The sequence below is a fragment of the Manis javanica genome, chromosome 11 (genome assembly GCF_040802235.1).
Source record: "Manis javanica isolate MJ-LG chromosome 11, MJ_LKY, whole genome shotgun sequence".
NCBI lineage: Eukaryota > Metazoa > Chordata > Mammalia > Pholidota > Manidae > Manis > Manis javanica.
This window is the reverse complement of record NC_133166.1, coordinates 3094963-3120679: the sequence shown is the minus strand read 5'-3', so window position 1 is coordinate 3120679 and position 25717 is coordinate 3094963. Positions and strand designations below refer to the sequence as shown.

Genomic DNA, 25717 nt, shown 5'->3' with positions numbered 1-25717 from the left:
TTCTGTGGGGTCCATCATGATTTTTCCTTTCTCGTTTCTGATACTGTTGTTTTGTGTTGACTCTCTTTTCCTCTTAATAAGTCTGGCTGGAGGCTTATCTATTTTGTTTATTTTCTCGAAGAACCAGCTCTTGGTTTCATTGATTTTTGCTATTATTTTATTCTTCTCAATTTTATTTATTTCTTCTCTGATCTTTATTATGTCCCTCCTTCTGCTGACCTTAGGCCTCATTTGTTCTTCTTTTTCCAATTTCGATAATTGTGACATTAGACCATTCATTTGGGATTGTTCTTCCTTCTTTAAATATGCCTGGATTGCTATATACTTTCTTCTTTAGACTGCTTTTGCTGTATCCCACAGAAGTTGGGTCTTTGTGTTGTTGCTGTCATTTATTTCCATATATTGCTGGATCTCCATTTTAATTTGGTCATTGAACCATTGACTATTTAGAAGTGTGTTGTTAAACCTCCATGTGTTTGTGAGCCTTTTTGATTTCTGTGTACAATTTATTTCAAGTTTTATATCTTTGTGGTCTGAAATGTTGGTTGGCAGGATTTTAATTTTTTGGAATTTACTGGGGGTCTTTATGTGGCCTAGTATGTGGTCTATTCTGGAGAAAGTTCCATGTGCACTTGAGAAGAGTGTGTATCCTGTTGCTTTTGGATGTAGTGTTCTATAGATGACTATTAGGTCCATCTGTTCTACTGTGTTGTTCAGTGCCTCTGTGTCCTTACTCGTTTTCTGTCTGGCGGATCTGTCCTTTGGAGTAAGTGGTGTGTTAAAATCTCCCAAAATGAATGCATTGCATTCTATTTCCTCCTTAAATTCTGTTAGTATTTGTTTCACATATATTGGTGCTCCTGTATTGGGTGCATATATGTTTATAATGGTTATATCCTCTTGTTGGACTGAGCCCTTTATCATTATGTAATGTCCTTCTTTATCTCTTGTTACTTTCTTTATTTTGAAGTCTATTTTTTCTGTTACTAGCATTGTAACACCTGCTTTTTCTCTCTGTTGTTTGTATGAAATATCTTTTTCCATCCCTTGACTTTCAATCTGTGCATGTCTTTGGATTTGAGGTGAGTCTCTTGTAAGCAGCATATGGATGGATCTTGCTTTTTAATCCATTCTATTACTCTGTGTCTTTTTATTGGTTCATTCAGTCCATTTACATTAGGGTGATTATTGAAAGATATGTACTTATTGCCATTGCATGCTTTAGATTCGTGGTTAGCAGAGGTTCAAAGTTAGCTTGTTTACTACCTTACTGTCTAACTTAACTCACTTATTGAGCTATTATAAACACAGTCTGATGATTATATCTCTCCCTTCTTATTCCTCCTCCTCCATTCTTCATATGTTGTGTGTTTTGTTCTGTGCTCTTTTAAGAGTGCTCCCATCTAGAGCAGTCCCTCTAATATACCCTGTAGAGGTGGTTTGTGGGAGGCAAATTCTCTCAACTTTTGCTTGTCTGGGAATTGTTTAAACCCTCCTTCATGTTTAAATGATAATCATGCTGGATACAGTTTCCTTGGTTCAAGGCCCTACTGTTTCATTGCATTAAATATATCATGCCATTCTCTTCTGGCCTGTAAGGTTTCTGTTGAGAAGTCTGATGAGAGCCTGATGGGTTTTCCTTTGTAGGTGATCTTTTTTCACTCTCTGGCTGCCTTTAATACTCTGTCCTTTTCCTTGATTTTTGCCATTTTAATTTTTATGTGTCTTGGTGTTGTCCTCTTTGGGTCCCATCTCTCGCAAGTTCTGTGTGCCTCCGTAGTCTGAGAAACTATTTCCTCCCCCAGTTTGGGGAAGTTCTCAGCAATTATTTCTTCAAAGACACTTTCTATCCCTTTTTCTCTCTCCTCTTCTTCTGGTACCCCTATAATGTGGATATTGTTCCTTTTGGATTGGTCACACAGTTCTCTTAATATTGTTTCATTCCTGGAGATCCTTTTATCTCTCTCTGCATCAGCTTCTATGTGTTCCTGTTCTCTGGTTTCTATTCCATTAATGGCCTCTTGCATCTTATCCATTCTGCTTATAGATCCTTCCAGAGTTTGCTTCACTTCTGTAATCTCCTTCCTGACATCTGTGATCTCCCTCCGGACGTCTGTGATCTCCCTCTGGACGTCATCCCTTAGCTCTTGCATATTTCTCTGCAGCTCTGTCAGCATGTTTATTATTTTTATTTTGAATTCTTTTTCAGGGTGACTGGTTAGGTCTGTCTCTGCAGATCCTCTCTCAGGTGTTGTCTGAACTATCTTGGACTGGACTAAATTTTTTTGCCTTTTCATGGTTATAGCAGTGGCTATAGGCAGCTCATGGGTGTGTCAGCTGGGAGAAGAAAGTCCTTTCCTGCTTGCTGGATACTTTGCCCTTCTTTGCTGCCCATGTTGGTTACCTGCAGTCCTGGAGTAGCCACCGGGTTAATCCCCAAACTGCTGTGGGTGGGTTCTCTGTCAGAGCAGTCTAGAGCACTGCAGGGAGTGGCAGGCATGCCAGGTGCTCTCCTCCGTGATAGTGGTGCCCTTGCCGGGAAGCTGTGTGCCAGCAGCGGCCTTTGGGTCTGGTCCGGGTGGTTGTACATTGAGCTGGGATTCCGGTAGGCTGCTGAGAGTGCACCTGCTCCCTCTGGCTCTACTGCAGGTGTGCACGGGGCTCTCCAGCGTGGACCTCTCCCATACTCTGGCTCCACTGCTGCCAGTGTGTGCAAGCCACACCCGGTTTGTTCGATCGCTGCCGCTGCAGGTTTTCACAAGCCACTACTGGTCCCCTCTGGTGCCGTTGGTGCACGTGATCCACTCCTAGCCCCTTCCGGCACTGCTGCCCTGGCACGCACTGCTACTCTCCCGCTACTGGGCCAGTGTGTCAGGGTCTGCGTCAGTTGAAAGAATGACTGGGAGGCTGCTTAGTGTAGTGAGGGCCTTCAGAGCTGCACTGCCTCCCTGGAGTTTAGGGCGCCTAAGTTTCCCCGTGTATCCCAGCTGCTGGCTAAGTGTGCTGGGACGGCTTTGTCCAGCTATGGGGTTCCTATCTCTTTAAGACTTGCAGAAAGCACTCGCTTTTCTTTTGTCTCAGGGGCGCCGGTTGGGGGACTTGCCCACAGGTTTTGCTTTTCTGTTGCTCTAATATCCAGCACCCCATGAACCTTGTGTCTGCGCTCTGGGTGTGGATTTCTAGAGCTGGTTGTTTAGCACTCCTGGGCTTTCACTCCCTCCCTGTTCTGACTCCTTTCTTCCTGCCGGGTTCTGGGGTGGGGGAGCGTTTGGGTCCCACCTGGCCACGACTAGTATCTTACCCCCTTCGTGTGATGTTGAGTTCTCACAGATGTAGATGTATCCTTGCTGTTTTAGTGCATCCACTGGTATCTCTTTTAGGAATAGTTGTATTAATTATATTTTCATAAATATATATGTTTTGGGGAGGAGATTTACCCTGAACTAATCATGCTGCCATCTTCCTGTGATTCCCCCTGAAATAATTTTTCTTAAGCATATTTTTCATTGCCTCTTTTCCTCTTTGTTCCTGAGAATGTAAAGTTTTGGATACAGGAAGAAAAATTTTCAGTGGGTCCCTAAGAGGAACAGTGAGAGGTGCCACCACCATTCCTACCACTTGATCCTGGACCCATGGACCCTGGCTCTGGGAGAAACAGCTTCGTACACTGGATGCTGACACAAAATATTACGTCCTGTAGTCATGATCTTTACTAAAAAATGTCCAAGAATAAGAGGCTAACAAACTAACAATATTTTCATCATAACTTCTTATTGTAGAGACAACATACATTATTCTTAAATTGTTCCAAATTAATATTTAGCATGAAAATTAGAATTAGTTGATAAACAACTTTTCCTGATACACTCTTATCATTGCCTGTTTTGCATCTTTGTTCCTGAACTGTAAATGACGGTCTACAGCACGAAAATCACAACGCTGCGAAACATTGACACTGTCACGTCATGGTCCAAAGCACAGGCAGAACTTGGTCTCACATACATCAGGAGGATTGTTCCATGACAAATTGACACCCCCGTTAGGTGAGAGCCGCACGTAGAAGAGACTTTTCTCCTTCCATCAGTGGAATGAATATTCAGGATGGCCAACAGAATGAAGACATAGGACACCAGCACACTCAGCATAGTGACTGTCTCAGTGGTGCCCTCAAAGTAGAAGAGTAGAAGCTCGCTTGTGTGAGAGTCTTGAGCAAGAAAGAGTGAGGAGAGGAGGGATGACACAGAAGACATGTTTGATTTTATTAGATGCTCAGAAGGACAGGCTAAATGTGGCCAGTGTGTGTACAGAGCATGCAAGATGCCACTAACATAGGGGGCAATGATAGGGAACACACCGCCTCTGGGTGACATGCTCTCTGAACACAGGAGAGCAGTGCAGACAGCTACAGGGCGATCATATCTCACTGCCACCAAGAGGAAGCACCGTGTGGTACCACAAGCAACAAGGAGAAGCATGTGTGCTGCACATCCAAGGAATGACATGGCTTTATTCTTTGACACAAAATCTGCTAATGTATCTGGGGTAATGACTGAGGAGAAGCAGACACCAGGAGATGAGAGCACACTCAGAAAACAGGACCTGGTGTTGTGGAACCGGGAATCCCCAATGACGTATAAAGCCAAAGCCAAATTTCCCTACATAATACAGAGGTAGATGGCTGAAAACAGGAGGAACAAGCTTTCTGCAATTCAAGCTTATCTGTGAAGCCCTTCAGTATAAATATATGACTCCAGAGACATTCTGCATGCTTATACCTCATGAGAGAAGAGTGAAGATATTCATAGAATATACAAAATATCTATGAAACTTGTCTTACAATTTTAATATGCTTGCATTTTATTTTATTTTATTCTATAGAATATAAAAGGAGAAGAGAAAGACCTTTTAATCATGAAATGAGGATTGAATACTGAATATACAGTGTAACAACTACGCAAATCTGTAAGTCCGGAAAAAGCATTATATCAACACAACATAATAATAGGGAGACATTCATCAAAATACGGCAAGTTTTGATTTGTTTTCATTTTGTTCCTTTAGTTTTGTTATATTATTTTATTCTAATGAACATATTTGCTCCTATGACACTATCACTCTTTTCATATAAAATGTTTCCTTATGAAAAATGTATCATTTCATTCCCAGTGGTTTCAGTTGCAAAGCAATGGAGATATTTTTTCCAGAAATAGCTTCTTCACCTTTCCAGTCAAAATAATAGGGCCTCACAAAGGAGGACTGAGCCACCAGGCCCTCCCTCCACTGTGTGGCCTCTAAGGAAAAGGCAACCAGTTCCTGGAAACCTCACAGAGCTGCAATTAGTCCTTGAACCTGTGTCCTTGGAAACATGCCACGCAAAACAGACCAAGCAATCCTCCTTGGGAATTGGTCCCTGCAGAAGACTGAATGTTGCATGTACCCCCAAAACATGAGGGGCTGTAGAATTACCAGCATGAGAGGTAAGGCCACTCGGCTCTCCTTAGGATCACAGGAGCTCCCTGAGGTTCTTTTGCATCAAATTTTCCATTTGACCAGGACCTGAATGAAAGTTCTAAGTTGATTTGTTTTTACCTCAGAATAAAGGGTAAAAAGTGAATAATGTATTATTCAACACAAATAAAATGCAAAATGAATGCACTAACATTTAAGCAGAACTTTTATCAAGGAAAACAAATGTTAAACTACAGAGTTTGGACTCAGATGGTTTTCAAGTTTAATTCATGAGTAACATGTGAGGTTGACAAATTTCTAGACTAACATTATTGGAATAAGGATTTTTTTTCCTACCAACTCTGGATCACAGTAAGTATTATTCTCAAGATTTTAGTTAAGATAAAATAAAATGGGAACATTATACGAAGACTATGCAAATCCATATCATTTAGACCTTATCTGGAGTAACACCAGGATTTGTTAATGAGAAAACAGAGTTCCTGGAAACAGGATCTACAAGTAACGTGCATATATTAGAAATATAATATTTGTAATGAATTTGACTTTGAATGGTCAAGGTAGGAAAACATCTTATTCTATGAAATTAATATTAATATGTGGTCCATATTTTTAACACACTCTAGTAAAGTCGCCTAGCTTGAAATTTCTTTGTCATGCATAGTGGAAACAAAGTGATGTTGAATAATGCCCTAAAACTCTTTTTCCATCATTGTTCACCTCTCATTATATTTATAACATATTTTCTCACATTTGCTGAAATTAAATGTAAACAAAAATACAGTTTTATGAAAATGCTCTCTGGAGTCGGTCTATGTTGGCAGAACCATGGCCAGCATTTAATAGCTCTGACTCTGAATTAGTTGCTTAAACTGGACACTTTTTCTCATCCAAACAATGTGGCTATGGTAGCACCTTCCACATAACACTCTCATGTGGACCAAATACATTACTGAACACACACATTTACAACAGTGTTGGGCTCATTCAAACTATGCCATAGTTAGCTATTATTATGTCAGATCTAAATATCAGTTTATCCCATTCCTATATATGGCGATGAAACTAACATTTTTTTCAGTTATATTCTCTACACTTCTCATTATCATCACTTCTTAACACACGACACTAAAGTAAATATGCCATGTTGATCACACAGTCGCAAGCCTTTTTGAAGTCATTGCTGCTAATGAGCTCAAACCAGCTGACCACTATGGGCAGAAGGAATACCACGCAGGTGGCAGACTTCATCCTTCTGGGGCTGACGGACTCCCCGGAGGTGCAGCTGGTCCTCTTCCTGCTGTTCCTGCTGATGTACCTGCTCACAGTGCTGGGGAACGCAGGCATGTTCCTGGTGATCCGCCTGGACGTTCGGCTTCACACCCCCATGTATTTCTTCCTCAGTCACTTGTCCTTTCTCGACCTCATTTACTCAACCGTCATCACACCTAAAACCTTGGAGAACTTACTGGCTTCCACCAAGTATATTTCCTACATGAGCTGCTTCACCCAGATGTACTTTTTTGTCTTCTTGGTTGCCACTGAATGTATTCTTCTCTCCTCAATGGCCTATGATCGCTACGTAGCCATCTGCAACCCCCTCCGCTACCCAATCGTTATGTCCCCAAGGCTCTGCTGCTCCCTCATCTTGGGGTGCTACTTCATTGGATTTATAGATTCCATTGTCAATGTGCTTTTCGTGAGCAGCTTGCATTTCTGCGACTCCAATGTAATCCATCACTTTTTCTGTGACACATCCCCCGTTTTAGCCCTGTCTTGCACCGACACACATGGGGTTGAAATAATGATATTTATTTTTGCTGGTTCCACTCTCACGGTGTCTCTGATCACAATATCTGCATCCTATGTGTCCATTCTGTCTACCATCCTGAAAATTGCTTCCACTTCAGGGAAGCAGAAAGCCTTCTCTACTTGTGTGTCGCATCTCCTGGGAGTCACCATCTTTTATGGTACTCTGATGTTCACTTATTTAAAACCAAGTAAGTCCTACTCTTTGGGAAAGGATCAAGTAGCTTCTGTGTTTTACACAATCATGATCCCCATGCTGAACCCACTCATTTACAGTCTTAGGAACAAAGAAGTGAAAAATGCTCTCATTAGAATCATGCAGAAGAGAGAGGATCTTAGGCCTTTAAAGTAATAATGACGTTAAAGTTTTAAGGTATTTTTTTCTTCTCATTGGTATATGTACTTGTTATCTATCCAGAAATGATTGAATTCGTTAATTTGTTTGTTTTATGTTGAATTATCCTCTACTTTACCAAATATGACCTTGGACAGTTCTAGGAATACATCTGTACAAACCTACATTGTAATTAGTATCCGTTAAGTGTGTGTTAAAAATACGGTCTAAGTATATGTGTTTTTAAGGGCAACTGATGCTTAAAGCAAGTAAATACAATTGTCATCTTTTAAACCATATCGTACAACATCTCACACATAGTCTGACTTCAGAGATTTTATTAAGGAAAAGTGCTTCATTTTTGGAACAATAATAACAGTTTCAGAAGTTGTTTTAATTATTATATAGAGAAGAAATAGTACAGTTATGACAAGCACTTGCTGTGTATCCAAAAGTTCCAGGATTTAGATTCCAGATCTGCTACCCTTTTAGCTGTATAACCTCTAATAACTTCTGAAATTTAAGCCTATGTTTTATTAACTACACAAAATAAATAGTAATTCCAGGTGCACCGTGTTATTTTAAAGATAACATCAGATAATGGAGTTAGGTATTTAAGGCGATACTGATAAATACTGGCCATGATTATTAGCAGACACATTTATGTAAAATTTTTAATGCATTGGAATTTTTCTTAAAGAATATTCACTTGCTTTTTGTAAATTTCTTTTGACATTGGGACATGTCCAAGATTAATCTGACTGACAAATGCATGATAGCTAAGGAAAATGTAGCACTTCATAATTTTGGATTTAGAATGGTATGTGTTTGCACTGGAGAGATTTGGAAAATACTGACACAATCAAGAATTAGACATGCCCTTACAGTTACTAGTGGTTGAGTACATGTTCTTCTAGATCTATAATGATGTGTGTATGTGCATGTCTTACAAATATAAGGAATATTTCTTTCATTTCCTAGGTACTTTTTTGCAGCTTTTTGCATACATACCTTTGATAATTTTGTTGTTGAAACCTGGATTAATTGTGTTCTTGGTACAGTGGAAATACCAAGATCCATCTTGCCATTCTTTGGACCCGAAATGCTGAAAATTCATCAACTTAGACATCTCTTAAGCAGAAACAACTCTTTGGTGGCTACAGGCTGAAGATTTTACAACCTTATTTTTCTGTTGTGTCAATAGTCTTCAGTAAACTGCTTTTATTGAACTTCTGTGTATGTTTAAAAATCAATGCCTTTGTCCTGATTTCTAAGGTTTTTTATGGCCATTACAAAATAAATACTTGAAAAATGTGCTTGACTCATCTGTTTTAAAAATTTTAACAGAGACAAGTTGTAAAACTAAGACTTAAAAATAAATTCAGATTTTGTGGCAACCTGTAAACTTTAGTCAAGTAGAGTGCTAAAATTTCTCTTAAAATTTTCCTCTACATAATCTGGAATTGCAGTTTTAATTTTCCTTGCTTCTTAAATTTGTTGAATCCGTATTTTTCCATTTTCTAAGTCTGTGGGTTTTGTTTGGTTGTTTGTTTCATCTTCTGTTAACAGATGTATTTCTTCAAGCACCAATGGAATAAATTTTCACTTTTAAAATATTATATGGTTTTCATTGTGAAACTGTACTTGACTATTCTTTAAATACTTTTTAAATGTTAAAAATAAAGTAAAATGTCAAAACTGTCAACAAAGATACAGATCTTTGAAAAATGAACTATATTCTTCCAGTTCGTATGTTTTAAAATTTCCTTGATCATATGTCAATGACATTTAAAATACTATGACTTATTTTCCCTTTGTAATTCACATTGTGTAGATTCTACATACATAGATACTACTATTTGTTTTGTCTGAAGTTTAAGGTTTGTGTCTGATCAATATTTATTGTCTAATAATCTGGCTTTTTGGCACATATCTTCCTATATACACATGGTGTCATTTTAAGTCTTTTCAGGCTCTTTTCACTTTTTAGGTCATGTTTATAAACTGCATTTCAGTGTGCTTTCATTTATGTCTATTTGTATGATTAGGAAATATGTTCCTTTGGTTCGTATTGGAAAAGATGGTCAACACATTCTATGATTATAAGTAAAGAGGTAAATAGAAATTAAATTTAATCTTATTTGAGGTATGGTAAGACAATGCAAATAAAATTAAAGAACCTATAATTACATTAAAATTAACCAATATACTTCATACTATAATTTAGAAAGTATGTAATGTTATTACATATATGATATATAATCTAGAGACAATATAAAAAATACCAACGACTTGCTTTTGGCCTGTAATTTCCCCATTTTATTAGTGAGTGTAATATTTCATGTAAGATGCAGTGTGATGTAATTTAGGATATATACTTCTTGATTATGGTGCGAAGCCAAAATGCTCTTTCATATAGACATGAAAACAAAATAAGACTAGACTAGAGCATGGCTAAAATATGAACAGCCGTGTTTACTTCCAAACAATTGATACATATGGTAATGCCATATTTTGTAGGGTCCTTCCCAAGTGCCAAGCAATATACAAAGGGCTTTAGATATATCATAAACATAGTTTATCTTCAGAATATAATGTTCATGGAGAACTAGCAATACCCACACATTAATCTCACAATATGGAAAGAGATCTTTCTCCTTGTTCAGACAGACATAAGAATGATCCTCGATTTCTCCTTCTGTCACACATGCTTCATATCCACCTAATTGGCATGTTATGCTGAATGCAGAATCTATTTGGAGTCTGACTACTTCAAAACTCTTTCTCTGCTGCTACCATAGCCCTGGACCCATCATCTCAGTCTTAGAATTGGCACTGCAGTTTCCTAGCTTGTCTCTTTGTGTGACCTTGTCCCTGTGACTCTGATCTCAGTGTAAGAGCCGGAGCGGCAGTGTCATGCGGTGTGCTGGGGCCTGTTGCTCTTCACACATCCTACAAGGCTTCCCATCACACTCAGAGTAAAAGCCAAACCTTGACAAGAGCCCCCTGGTCCAAAACTATCTGAACGCCACTCCTGAGCCCTAATAACTCATTTCTCACTATTCTGTCAACTTCATTTTGCTTCACCACTTGGCCTCCAGACGCTTCCTGTACACGTTAGTCCTGATGCTGCCTGAGATGTTTTCCATTCTCTCCTCTTCATTCTATGCCTTCCTTTTGTTGATAACTGCATGCTGTTTTTCTTATTTTCTTCTGAGAACATTCCTTACTGCCTTATTTTAAATTGTACCTGTCCCATCCACATTCCACGTTTGTTTCCCTTTACAGGTAATTGTACCTAACATTTTGAGTATTTAGCTTGTGTCTTTGTTTCTTCTCTGCCCCTGCCCCCCATCATGTGAGCTCTGTGAACACAGGATTTTCACTTTGCTCAGTGTTGTATCCCCAGCACCTAGTACTGTGCCTCAATAAATGTATCTGAAGGATGAATTTTCCAGATGATGAAACCAGGGCACAGAGAGATTCAGTAACTGGCTCACAGCCTCTCCACCAGGTAAAGAACAGCCTCCCATTTGAAACTAGGCAGTGCAGCACTGGAGCTCACATTTCTCATCATCAAGAATTCTACTGTTATCACAGTTGAAAAAACAGAATCTATAATCATCTTAAAGAAAGGATCTAGAATAACACGAGGGACTGTTGAAAGGCAGATTTGCTGGCCGATATTCTCCACAGCTGCTGCTAGAGGACAGTGTGATTCCGGCAGCAACAGCTTAATTTTTTCAGAAATATAGGAACAGTGCTGTTTATAGAAAGAATTAACTTTGTAATCGAGAAAACAACTTACCAGATGATGGTACTGCTCTGGAGAGAAAATCTGTAATAGTCAGGGTACAGGCTATGCTATAAATAGAACAGCTCCAAAAACAATGAAACATCCTTGGTTATAAGTTGCAGAGTGGGGCTGACTTGGGTGTGTGAATGGCTGTTTTTCACATGGAATCCTCAGACCTGGGTTATCATCATGATGTTGAATCATTTTCTCTCGGATGTTTTTCTTTTGCATCCTGCATTGTTGAAGAAGATTCATCTCGCACTTTGTGCATGTTCAGCTGTGTTTTTTCATGTAGAACTAACATTTCCCTGCTTTTCTCTTACGGATGTCTCTTAAAGAATAACTGAAATTATCTCAGTGGATACAGTAGTATTCTGACCACCCTTGCCTCATCAGTTTGAAATCCTGATTTGAATGGTAGAAGGCGAAAGTGAGCCAGGAACACTGAAAAACCTTTCGGCTTTGTAAGAGATGCATATTTAGAAACTTTTGAAGAAGATTATTCTTTCTAACAGAAAGTTCTTCCCCAGTAATCGTACACACAAAGTACTTTTAGGGTCCTGTGGCTTGGAACTCTTGAGTTTTATATAACATAAAATGTGATCTACGACATAAACAGTTACATGTATCTGAAACAAGTTTTTCTCTTTTTTAAATAAAATTTGCATTTAGATTCCAGTATCAAACATTTGCATTTTCCAATAGAAAAAGTGAAATCCAAGTTATACAGACTATCAACAGTATACGTATATCTATGAATATTGAATATGTGTCAGTATAAACATATTCAGAGGTATAAATATGATATATTTCATCTATGTTTTGAAAAATGCTGCATTGAGGGACTGATTGACAATTTAATTGGAAATACTGTATGATACATGTAAAAACTATTAATTAAAATGAAGGCATTTACTTTAATTGATGTGAACATTGGAAAATGAACTGACATCTAACTTTCTTGTCGGTCTCACTCAATGCGAAGATTATACCTTTCTTCTGAAATAATTTTGCTTAAACATATTTTTCATTGCCTCTTTTCCTCTCTGTTCCTGAGAATGTAAGGTTGTGGATACAGGAAGCAAAGTTTTGAGAGGGTCCCTAGGAGTAACAGTGAGAGGTGCCACCACCATTCCTACCCCTTGCTCCTGGACCCATTGGCCCTGGCTCTCGGAGAAACAGCCCCGTACACTGGATGCTGACTCAGAGCATTACATCCTGTAGTCACGGTCTTTACTTAAAAATGCCCAAGAAGAAGAGACTAACAATCTAAAATTATTTTTATCATAACTTCTTGTTGTAGAGATAACTTACATTATTCTTAAATTGTTTCAATTTAATATTTAGCATGAAAATTAGAATGAGTTGATAAACCAATTTTTCTGATACACTCTTATCATTGCCTCTTTTACATCTTTGTTCCTGAACTGTAAATGACGGTCTACAGCATGAAAATCACAATGGTGTGAAACACTGACACTATCAAATCATGGTCCAAGCACAGCCAGAACTTGGTCTCACATATATCAGGAGGATTGTTCCATGATAAATTGACACCCCCGTTAGGTGAGAGCCACACATAGAATAGACTTTTCTCCTCCCATCAGTGGAATGAATCTTCAGGATGGCCAACAGAATGAAGCCATAGGAGACCAGCACACTCAGCATAGTGACTGTCTCAGTGGTGCCCCCAAAGTAGAGGAGTAGAAGCTGGTTTGTGTGAGTGTTTGAGCAAGAAAGTGCGAGGAGAGGAGGGATGTCACAGCAGACGTGTCTGATCTCATTGGATGCAGAGAAGGAGAGGCTAAATGTGGCCACTGTGTGTACAGAGCATGCAAGATGCCACCAACATAGGAGGCAATGATAGGGAACACACCGCCTCTGGGTGACATGCTCTCTGAACACAGGAGAGCAGTGCAGACAGCTACAGGGCGATCATCTCTCACTGCCACCAAGAGGAAGCACCGTGTGGTACCACAAGCAACAAGGAGAAGCATGTGTGCTGCACATCCAAGGAATGACATGGCTTTATACTTTGACACAAAATCTGCTAATGTGTCTGGGGTAATGACTGAGGAGAAGCAGACACCAGGAGATGAGAGCACACTCAGAAAACAGGACCTGGTGTTGTGGAACCGGGAATCCCCAATGACGTATAAAGCCAAAGCCAAATTTCCCTACATAATACAGAGGTAGATGGCTGAAAACAGGAGGAACAAGCTTTCTGCAATTCAAGCTTATCTGTGAAGCCCTTCAGTATAAATATATGACTCCAGAGACATTCTGCATGCTTATACCTCATGACAGAAGAGTGAAGATATTCATAGAATATACAAAATATCTGTGCAACTTGCCTTACAGTTTTAATATGCTTGCATTTTATTTTATTTTATTCTATGGAATATAAAAGGAGAAGAGAAAGACCTTTTAATCATGAAATGAGGATTGAATACTGAATATACAGTGTAACAATTACGCAAATCTGTAAGTCCAGAAAAAGCATTATATCAACACAAGATAATAATAGGGAGAAATTCGTCAAAATACTGCAAGTTTTGATTTGTTTTCATTTTGTTCCTTGAGTTTTGTTATATTATTTTATTCTAATGAATATATTTGCTCCTATGACAGTATCACTCTTTTCATATAAAATGTTTCCTTATGAAAATTATATCATTTCATCCCCAGTGGTTTCAGTTGCAAAGCAATGGAGATATTTTTCCAGAAATAGCTTCTTCACCTTTCCAGTCAAAATATTAGGGCCTCACAAAGGAGGACCGAGCCACCAGGCCCTCCCTCCACTGTGTGGCCTCTAAGGGAAAGGCAACCAGTTCCTGGAAACCTCACAGAGCTGCAATTAGTCCTTGAACCTGTGTCCTTGGAAACATGCCACGCAAAACAGACCAAGCTGTCCTCCTTGGGAATTGGTCCCTGCAGAAGACTGAATGTTGCATGTACCCCCAAAATATGAGGGACCCTGGAATTACTAGTGTGAGAAGTAAGGCCACTCGGCTCTCCTTAGGATCACAGGAGCTCCCTGAGGCTCTTTTGGATCAAATTTTCCATTTGACCAGGACCTGAATAAAAGTTCTAAGTTGATTTCTTTTTACCTCAGAACAAAGGGTTAAAAGTGAATAATGCATTATTCAACACAAATAAAAGGCAAAATGAATGCACTAACATTTAAGCAGCACTTTTCTCAAGGAAAACAAATGTTAAACTACAGAGTTTGGACTCAAATGCTTTTCAAGTTTAATTCATGAGTAACATGTGAGGTTGACAAATTTCTAGACTGACATTATTGGAATAAGGATTTTTTTTCCTACCAACTCTGGATCACAGTAAGTATTATTCTCAAGATTTTAGTTAAGATAAAATAAAATGGGGACATTATACGAAGACTATGCAAATCCATATCATTTAGACCTTATCTGGAGTAACACCAGGATTTGTTAATGAGAAAACAGAGTTCCTGGAAACAGGATCTACAAGTAACGTGCATATATTAGAAATATAATATTTGTAATGAATTTGACTTTGAATGGTCAAGGTAGGAAAACATCTTATTCTATGAAATTAATATTAATATGTGGTCCATGGTTTTAACACACTCTAGTAAAGTCGCCTAGCTTGAAATTTCTTTGTCATGCATAGTGGAAACAAAGTGATGTTGAATAATGCCCTAAAACTCTTTTTCCATCATTGTTCACCTCTCATTATATTTATAACATATTTTCTCACATTTGCTGAAATTAAATGTAAACAAGATTACAGTTTTATGAAAATGCTCTCTGGAGTCGGTCTATCTTTGCAGAACCATGGCCAGCATTTAATAGCTCTGACTCTGAATTAGTTGCTTAAAAGGGGACACTTTTTCTCATCCAAACAATGTGGCTATGGTGGCACCTTCCACATAACACTCTCATGTGGACCAAATACATTACTGAACACACACATTTACAACAGTGTCGGACTCATTCAAACTATGCCATAGTTAGCTATTATTATGTCAGATCTAAATATCAGTTTATCCCATTCCTATATATGGCTGTGAAACTAACATTTTTTTCAGTTATATTCTCTACACTTATCATTATCATCACTTCTTAACACATGACACTAAAGTAAATATGCCATGTTGTTCACACAGTCTCAAGCCTTTTTGAAGTCATTGCTGCTAATGAGCTCAAACCAGCTGACCACTATGGGCAGAAGGAATACCACACAGGTGCCTTACTTCATCCTTCTGGGGCTGACGGACTCCCCGGAGGTCCAGCTGGTCCTCTTCCTGCTGTTCCTGCTGATGTACCTGCTCACAGTGCTGGGGAACGCAGGCATGATCCTGGCGATCCGCCTGGACGTCCGGCTTCACACCCCCATGTATTTCTTCCTCAGTCACCTGTCCTTTTTCGACCTCATTTACTCAACCGTCATCACACCTAAAACCTTGGAGAACTTACTGGCTTCCACCAAGTATATTTCCTACATGAGCTGCTTCACCCAGATGTACTTTTTTGTCTTCTTGGTTGCCAGTGAATGTTTTCTTCTCTCCTCAATGGCCTATGATCGCTACGTAGCCATCTGCAACCCCCTCCACTACCCAATCGTTATGTCCACAAGGCTCTGCTGCTCCCTCATCTTGGGGTGCTACTTCATTGGATTTATAGATTCCACTGTCAATGTGCTTTTTGTGAGCAGCTTGCATTTCTGCGACTCCAATGTAATCCATCACTTTTTCTGTGACACATCCCCGATTTTAGCCCTGTCTTGCACCGACACACATGGGGTTGAAATCATGATATTTATTTTTGCTGGTTCCACTCTCACAGTGTCTCTGATCACAATATCTGCATCCTATGTGTCCATTCTGTCTACCATCCTGAAAATTACTTCCACTTCAGGGAAGCAGAAAGCCTTCTCTACTTGTGTGTCGCATCTCCTGGGAGTCACCATCTTTTATGGTACTCTGATGTTCACTTATTTAAAACCAAGTAAGTCCTACTCTTTGGGAAAGGATCAAGTAGCTTCTGTGTTTTACACAATCATGATCCCCATGCTGAACCCACTCATTTACAGTCTTAGGAACAAAGAAGTGAAAAATGCTCTCATTAGAATCATGCAGAAGAGAGAGGACTCTAGGCATTTAAAGTAACAATGACGTTAAAGTTTTAAGCTATTTTTTTCTTCTCATTGGTGTATGTACTTGTTCTCTATCCAGAAATGATTGAATTCGTTAATTTGTTTGTTTTATGTTGAATTATCCTCTACTTTACCAAATATGACCTTGGACAGTTCTAGGAATACATCTGTACAAACCCACATTGTAATTAGTATCCGTTAAGTGTGTGTTAAAAATACGGTCTAAGTATATGTGTTTTTTAGGGCAACCGATGCTTAAAGTAAGTAAATACAATTGTCATCTTTTAAACCATATCGTGCAACATCTCACACATAGTCTGACTTCAGAGATTTTATTAAGGAAAAATGCTTAATTTTTGGAACAATAATAACAGTTTCAGAAATTGTTTTAATTATTATATAGAGAAGAAATAGTACAGTTATGACAAGCACTTGCTGTGTATCCAAAAGTTCCATGATTTAGATTCCAGATCTGTTACCCTTTTAGCTGTATAACCTCTAATAACTTCTGAAATTTAAGCCTATGTTTTATCAACTGGACAAAATAAATAGTAATTCCAGGTCCACCGTGTTATTTTAAAGATAACATCAGATAATGGAGTTAGGTATTTAAGGTGATACTGATAAATACTGGTCATGATCATTAGCAGACACATTTATGTAAAATTTTTAATGCATAGGAATTTTTCTTAAAGAATATTCACTTGCTTTTTGTAAATTTCTTTTGACATTGGGACATGTCCAAGATTAATCTGACTGACAAATGCATGATAGCTAAGGAAAATGTAGCACTTCATAATTTTGGATTTAGAATGGTATGTGCACTGGAGAGATTTGGAAAATACTGACACAATCAAGAATTAGACATGCCCTTACAGTTACTAGTGGTTGAGTACGTGTTCTTCTAGATCTATAATGATGTGTGTATGTGCATGTCTTACAAATATAAGGAATATTTCTTTCATTTCCTAGGTACTTTTTTGCAGCTTTTTGCATACATACCTTTGATAATTTTGTTGTTGAAACCTGGATTAATTGTGTTCTTGGTACAGTGGAAATACCAAGATCCATCTTGCCATTCTTTGGACCCGAAATGCTGAAAATTCATCAACTTAGACATCTCTTAAGCAGAAACAACTCTTTGGTGGCTACAGGCTGAAGATTTTACAACCTTATTTTTCTGTTGTGTCAATAGTCTTCAGTAAACTGCTTTTATTGAACTTCTGTGTATGTTTAAAAATCAATGCCTTTGTCCTGATTTCTAAGGTTTTTTATGGCCATTACAAAATAAATACTTGAAAAATGTGCTTGACTCATCTGTTTTAAAAATTTTAACAGAGACAAGTTGTAAAACTAAGACTTAAAAATAAATTCAGATTTTGTGGCAACCTGTAAACTTTAGTCAAGTAGAGTGCTAAAATTTCTCTTAAAATTTTCCTCTACATAATCTGGAATTGCAGTTTTAATTTTCCTTGCTTCTTAAATTTGTTGAATCCGTATTTTTCCATTTTCTAAGTCTGTGGGTTTTGTTTGGTTGTTTGTTTCATCTTCTGTTAACAGATGTTATTTCTTCAAGCACCAATGGAATAAATTTTCACTTTTAAAATATTATATGGTTTTCATTGTGAAACTGTACTTGACTATTCTTTAAATACTTTTTAAATGTTAAAAATAAAGTAAAATGTCAAAACTGTCAACAAAGATACAGATCTTTGAAAAATGAACTATATTCTTCCAGTTCGTATGTTTTAAAATTTCCTTGATCATATGTCAATGACATTTAAAATACTATGACTTATTTTCCCTTTGTAATTCACATTGTGTAGATTCTACATACATAGATACTACTATTTGTTTTGTCTGAAGTTTAAGGTTTGTGTCTGATCAATATTTATTGTCTAATAATCTGGCTTTTTGGCACATATCTTCCTATATACACATGGTGTCATTTTAAGTCTTTTCAGGCTCTTTTCACTTTTTAGGTCATGTTTATAAACTGCATTTCAGTGTGCTTTCATTTATGTCTATTCGTATGATTAGGAAATATATTCCTTTGGTTCGTATTGGAAAAGATGGTCAACACATTCTATGATTATAAGTAAAGAGGTAAATAGTCATTAAATTTAATCAAATTTGAGGTATGGTAAGACAATGCAAATAAAATTAAAGAACCTATAATTACATTAAAATTAACCAATATACTTCCTACTATAATTTAGAAAGTATGTAATGTTATTACATATATGTTATATAATCTAGAGACAATATAAAAAATACCAACGACTTGCTTTTGGCCTGTAATTCCCCCTTTTTATTAGTGAGTGTAATATTTCATGTAAGATGTAGTGTGATGTAATTTAGGATATATACTTCTTCATTATGGTGCAAAGCCAAAATGCTCTTTCATATAGACATAAAAAGAAATTAAGACTAGACAAGAGCATGGCTAAAATATGAACATCCGTGTTTACTTCCAAACAATTGATACATATGGTAATGCCATATTTTGTAGGGTGCTTACCAAGTGCCAAGCAATATACAAAGGGCTTTAGATATATCATAAACATAGTTTTTCTTCACAATATAATGTTCATGGGGAACTAGCAATACCCACATATTAATCTCACAATATGGAAAGAGATCTTTCTCCTTGTTCAGACAGACATAAGAATGATCCTCGATTTCTCCTTCTGTCACACATGCTTCATATCCACCTAATTGGCATGTTATGCTGAATGCAGAATCTATTTGGAGTCTGACTACTTCAAAACTCTTTCTCTGCTGCTACCATAGCCCTGGACGCGTCATCTCAGGCTTAGAATTGACACTGCAGTTTCCTAGCTTGTCTCTTTGTGTGACCTTGTCCCTCTGACTCTGATCTCAGTGTAAGAGCCGGAGCGGCAGTGTCATGCGGTGTGCTGGGGCCTGTTGCTCTTCACACATCCTACAAGGCTTCCCATCACACTCAGAGTAAAAGCCAAACCTTGACAAGAGCCCCCTGGTCCAAAACTATCTGAACGCCACTCCTGAGCCCTAATAACTCATTTCTCACTATTCTGTCAACTTCATTTTGCTTCACCACTTGGCCTCCAGACGCTTCCTGTACACGTTAGTCCTGATGCTGCCTGAGATGTTTTCCATTCTCTCCTCTTCATTCTATGCCTTCCTTTTGTTGATAACTGCATGCTGTTTTTCTTATTTTCTTCTGAGAACATTCCTTACTGCCTTATTTTAAATTGTACCTGTCCCATCCACATTCCACGTTTGTTTACCTTTACAGGTAATTGTACCTAACATTTTGAGTATTTAGCTTGTGTCTTTGTTTCTTCTCTGCCCCTGCCCCTCATCATGTGAGCTCTGTGAACACAGGATTTTCGCTTTGCTCAGTGTTGTATCCCCAGCACCTAGTACTGTGCCTCAATAAATGTATCTGAAGGATGAATTTTCCAGATGATGAAACCAGGGCACAGAGAGATTCAGTAACTGGCTCACAGCCCCTCCACCAGGTAAAGAACAGCCTCCCATTTGAAACTAGGCAGTGCAGCACTGGAGCTCACATTTCTCATCATCAAGAATTCTACTGTTATCACAGTTGAAAAAACAGAATCTATAATCATCTTAAAGAAAGGATCTAGAATAACACGAGGGACTGTTGAAAGGCAGATTTGCTGGCCCATATTCTCCACAGCTGCTGCTAGAGGACAGTGTGATTCTGGCAGCACCAGCTTATTTTTTTCAGAAATATAGGAACAGTGCTGTTTATAGAAAGAATTAACTTTGTAATCGAGAAAACAACTTACCAGATGATGGTACTGCTCTGGAGAGAAAATCTGTAATAGTCAGGGTACAGGCTATCCTATAAATAGAACAGCTCCAAAAACAATAAAACATCCTTGGTTATAAGTTGCAGAGTGGGGCTGACTTGGGTGTGTGAATGGCTGTTTTTCACATGGAATCCTCAGACCTAGGTTATCATCATGATGTTGAATCATTTTCTCTCAGATGTTTTTTCTTTTGCATTCTGCATTGTTGAAGAAGATTCATCTCGCACTCTGTGCATGTTCAGCTGTGTATTTTCATGTAGAACTAACATTTCCCTGCTTTTCTCTTACGGATGTCTCTTAAAGAATAATTGAAATTATTTCAGTGGATACAGTAGTATTCTGACCACCCTTGCCTCATCAGTTTGAAATCCTGATTTGAATGGTAGAAGGCGAAAGTGAGCCAGGAACACTGAAAAACCTTTCGGCTCTGTAAGAGATGCATATTTAGAAACTTTTGAAGAAGATTATTCTTTCTAACAGAAAATTCTTCCCCAGTAATCGTACACACAAAGTACTTTTAGGGTCCTGTGGCTTGGAACTCTTGAGTTTTATATAACATAAAATGTGATCTACGACATAAACAGTTACATGTATCTGAAACAAGTTTTTCTCTTTTTTAAATAAAATTTGCATTTAGATTCCAGTATCAAACATTTGCATTTTCCAATAGAAAAAGTGAAATCCAAGTTATACAGACTATCAACAGTATACGTATATCTATGAATATTGAATATGTGTCAGTATAAACATATTCAGAGGTATAAATATGATATATTTCATCTATGTTTTGAAAAATGCTGCATTGAGGGACTGATTGACAATTTAATTGGAAATACTGTATGATACATGTAAAAACTATTAATTAAAATGAAGGCATTTACTTTAATTGATGTGAACATTGGAAAATGAACTGACATCTAACTTTCTTGTCGGTCTCACTCAATGCGAAGATTATACCTTTCTTCTGAAATAATTTTGCTTAAACATATTTTTCATTGCCTCTTTTCCTCTCTGTTCCTGAGAATGTAAGGTTGTGGATACAGGAAGCAAAGTTTTGAGAGGGTCCCTAGGAGTAACAGTGAGAGGTGCCACCACCATTCCTACCCCTTGCTCCTGGACCCATTGGCCCCGGCTCTCGGAGAAACAGCCCCGTACACTGGATGCTGACTCAGAGCATTACATCCTGTAGTCACGGTCTTTACTTAAAAATGCCCAAGAAGAAGAGACTAACAATCTAAAATTATTTTTATCATAACTTCTTGTTGTAGAGATAACTTACATTATTCTTAAATTGTTTCAATTTAATATTTAGCATGAAAATTAGAATGAGTTGATAAACCAATTTTTCTGATACACTCTTATCATTGCCTCTTTTACATCTTTGTTCCTGAACTGTAAATGACGGTCTACAGCATGAAAATCACAATGGTGCGAAACACTGACACTATCACATCATGGTCCAAAGCACAGCCAGAACTTGGTCTCACATATATCAGGAGGATTGTTCCATGATAAATTGACACCCCCGTTAGGTGAGAGCCACACATAGAATAGACTTTTCTCCTCCCATCAGTGGAATGAATCTTCAGGATGGCCAACAGAATGAAGCCATAGGAGACCAGCACACTCAGCATAGTGACTGTCTCAGTGGTGCCCCCAAAGTAGAGGAGTAGAAGCTGGTTTGTGTGAGTGTTTGAGCAAGAAAGTGCGAGGAGAGGAGGGATGTCACAGCAGACGTGTCTGATCTCATTGGATGCAGAGAAGGAGAGGCTAAATGTGGCCACTGTGTGTACAGAGCATGCAAGATGCCACCAACATAGGAGGCAATGATAGGGAACACACCGCCTCTGGGTGACATGCTCTCTGAACACAGGAGAGCAGTGCAGACAGCTACAGGGCGATCATCTCTCACTGCCACCAAGAGGAAGCACCGTGTGGTACCACAAGAAACAAGGAGAAGCATGTGTGCTGCACATCCAAGGAATGACATGGCTTTATACTTTGACACAAAATCTGCTAATGTGTCTGGGGTAATGACTGAGGAGAAGCAGACACCAGGAGATGAGAGCACACTCAGAAAACAGGACCTGGTGTTGTGGAACCGGGAATCCCCAATGACGTATAAAGCCAAAGCCAAATTTCCCTACATAATACAGAGGTAGATGGCTGAAAACAGGAGGAACAAGCTTTCTGCAATTCAAGCTTATCTGTGAAGCTCTTCAGTATAAATATATGACGCCAGAGACATTCTGCATGCTTATACCTCATGACAGAAGAGTGAAGATATTCATAGAATATACAAAATATCTGTGCAACTTGCCTTACAGTTTTAATATGCTTGCATTTTATTTTATTTTATTCTATGGAATATAAAAGGAGAAGAGAAAGACCATTTAATCATGAAATGAGGATTGAATACTGAATATACAGTGTAACAATAATTATGCAAATCTGTATGTCCAGAAAAAGCATTATATCAACACAAGATAATAGTAGGGAGAAATTCATCAAAATACGGCAAGTTTTGATGTGTTTTCATTTTGTTCCTTGAGTTTTGTTATATTATTTTATTCTAATGAACATATTTGCTCCTATGACACTATCACTCTTTTCATATAAAATGTTTCCTTATGAAAAATGTATCATTTCATTCCCAGTGGTTTCAGTTGCAAAGCAATGGAGATATTTTTTCCAGAAATAGCTTCTTCACCTTTCCAGTCAAAATATTAGGGCCTCACAAAGGAGGACAGAGCCACCAGGCCCTCCCTCCACTGTGTGGCCTCTAAGGGAAAGGCAACCAGTTCCTGGAAACCTCACAGAGCTGCAATTAGTATTTGAACCTGTGTCCTTGGAAACATGCCACGCAAAACAGACCAAGCAATCCTCCTTGGGAATTGATCCCCACAGAAGACGGAATATTGCATGTACCCGCAAAATATGAGGGGCTGTAGAATTACCAGCATGAGAGGTAAGGCCACTCGGCTCTCCTTAGGATCACAGGAGCTCCCTGAGGTTCTTTTGCATCAAATTTTCCATTTGACCAGGATCTGAATGAAAGTTCTAAGTTGATTTGTTTTTACCTCAGAATAAAGGGTAAAAAGTGAATAATGTATTATTCAACACAAATAAAATGCAAAATGAATGCACTAACATTTAAGCAGCACTTTTCTCAAGGAAAACAAATGTTAAACTACAGAGTTTGGACTCAAATGCTTTTCAAGTTTAATTCATGAGTAACATGTGAGGTTGACAAATTTCTAGACTGACATTATTGGAATAAGGATTTTTTTTCCTACCAACTCTGGATCACAGTAAGTATTATTCTCAAGATTTTAGTTAAGATAAAATAAAATGGGGACATTATACGAAGACTATGCAAATCCATATCATTTAGACCTTATCTGGAGTAACACCAGGATTTGTTAATGAGAAAACAGAGTTGCTGGAAACAGGATCTACAAGTAACGTGCATATATTAGAAATATAATATTTGTAATGAATTTGACTTTGAATGGTCAAGGTAGGAAAACATCTTATTCTATGAAATTAATATTAATATGTGGTCCATGGTTTTAACACACTCTAGTAAAGTCGCCTAGCTTGAAATTTCTTTGTCATGCATAGTGGAAACAAAGTGATGTTGAATAATGCCCTAAAACTCTTTTTCCATCATTGTTCACCTCTCATTATATTTATAACATATTTTCTCACATTTGCTGAAATTAAATGTAAACAAGATTACAGTTTTATGAAAATGCTCTCTGGAGTCGGTCTATCTTTGCAGAACCATGGCCAGCATTTAATAGCTCTGACTCTGAATTAGTTGCTTAAAAGGGGACACTTTTTCTCATCCAAACAATGTGGCTATGGTGGCACCTTCCACATAACACTCTCATGTGGACCAAATACATTACTGAACACACACATTTACAACAGTGTCGGACTCATTCAAACTATGCCATAGTTAGCTATTATTATGTCAGATCTAAATATCAGTTTATCCCATTCCTATATATGGCTGTGAAACTAACATTTTTTTCAGTTATATTCTCTACACTTATCATTATCATCACTTCTTAACACATGACACTAAAGTAAATATGCCATGTTGTTCACACAGTCTCAAGCCTTTTTGAAGTCATTGCTGCTAATGAGCTCAAACCAGCTGACCACTATGGGCGGAAGGAATACCACACAGGTGCCTTACTTCATCCTTCTGGGGCTGACGGACTCCCCGGAGGTCCAGCTGGTCCTCTTCCTGCTGTTCCTGCTGATGTACCTGCTCACAGTGCTGGGGAACGCAGGCATGTTCCTGGCGATCCGCCTGGACGTTCGGCTTCACACCCCCATGTACTTTTTCCTCAGTCACCTGTCCTTTTTCGACCTCATTTACTCAACCGTCATCACACCTAAAACCTTGGAGAACTTACTGGCTTCCACCAAGTATATTTCCTACATGAGCTGCCTCACCCAGATGTACTTTTTTGTCTTCTTGGTTGCCAGTGAATGTTTTCTTCTCTCCTCAATGGCCTATGATCGCTACGTAGCCATCTGCAACCCCCTCCACTACCCAATCGTTATGTCCACAAGGCTCTGCTGCTCCCTCATCTTGGGGTGCTACTTCATTGGATTTATAGATTCCACTGTCAATGTGCTTTTTGTGAGCAGCTTGCATTTCTGCGACTCCAATGTAATCCATCACTTTTTCTGTGACACATCCCCGATTTTAGCCCTGTCTTGCACCGACACACATGGGGTTGAAATCATGATATTTATTTTTGCTGGTTCCACTCTCACAGTGTCTCTGATCACAATATCTGCATCCTATGTGTCCATTCTGTCTACCATCCTGAAAATTACTTCCACTTCAGGGAAGCAGAAAGCCTTCTCTACTTGTGTGTCGCATCTCCTGGGAGTCACCATCTTTTATGGTACTCTGATGTTCACTTATTTAAAACCAAGTAAGTCCTACTCTTTGGGAAAGGATCAAGTAGCTTCTGTGTTTTACACAATCATGATCCCCATGCTGAACCCACTCATTTACAGTCTTAGGAACAAAGAAGTGAAAAATGCTCTCATTAGAATCATGCAGAAGAGAGAGGACTCTAGGCATTTAAAGTAACAATGACGTTAAAGTTTTAAGGTATTTTTTTCTTCTCATTGGTGTATGTACTTGTTCTCTATCCAGAAATGATTGAATTCGTTAATTTGTTTGTTTTATGTTGAATTATCCTCTACTTTACCAAATATGACCTTGGACAGTTCTAGGAATACATCTGTACAAACCCACATTGTAATTAGTATCCGTTAAGTGTGTGTTAAAAATACGGTCTAAGTATATGTGTT

The 25717-nt window shown here is 38.3% G+C and overlaps 3 protein-coding genes and 2 pseudogenes across 3 annotated transcripts; 3 read left to right on the top strand and 2 right to left on the bottom strand.

Moving 5' to 3' along the window:
- Positions 1-6682: 6682 nt before the first annotated feature.
- LOC108388113 (olfactory receptor 8H1-like) lies at positions 6683-7630 on the top strand. The gene has a single exon (XM_037010932.2). The coding sequence runs from the start codon at positions 6683-6685 to the stop codon at positions 7628-7630; it is 948 nt and encodes a 315-aa protein (XP_036866827.1).
- Positions 7631-12816: 5186 nt separating this feature from the next.
- On the bottom strand, positions 12817-14551 carry LOC118971087 (olfactory receptor 5T17-like; annotated as a pseudogene).
- Positions 14552-15612: 1061 nt separating this feature from the next.
- On the top strand, positions 15613-16560 carry LOC140844154 (olfactory receptor 8H1-like). Its single transcript, XM_073215634.1, has one exon. The coding sequence runs from the start codon at positions 15613-15615 to the stop codon at positions 16558-16560; it is 948 nt and encodes a 315-aa protein (XP_073071735.1).
- A 5131-nt stretch (positions 16561-21691) lies between these two features.
- On the bottom strand, positions 21692-22626 carry LOC140844153 (olfactory receptor 5T9-like; annotated as a pseudogene).
- Positions 22627-24506: 1880 nt separating this feature from the next.
- LOC140844152 (olfactory receptor 8H1-like) lies at positions 24507-25493 on the top strand. Its single transcript, XM_073215633.1, has one exon. It carries the CDS (start codon positions 24522-24524, stop codon positions 25491-25493), a length of 972 nt encoding a protein of 323 aa, XP_073071734.1. The 5' UTR covers positions 24507-24521.
- The last annotated feature ends 224 nt before the right edge of the window (positions 25494-25717 follow it).

Bases quoted from the DNA above. Each gene is read 5' to 3' on its own strand.
- LOC108388113 (XM_037010932.2), top strand. From the start codon at position 6,683: ATGGGCAGAAGGAATACCACGCAGGTGGCAGACTTCATCCTTCTGGGG.
- LOC140844154 (XM_073215634.1), top strand. From the start codon at position 15,613: ATGGGCAGAAGGAATACCACACAGGTGCCTTACTTCATCCTTCTGGGG.
- LOC140844152 (XM_073215633.1), top strand. From the start codon at position 24,522: ATGAGCTCAAACCAGCTGACCACTATGGGCGGAAGGAATACCACACAG.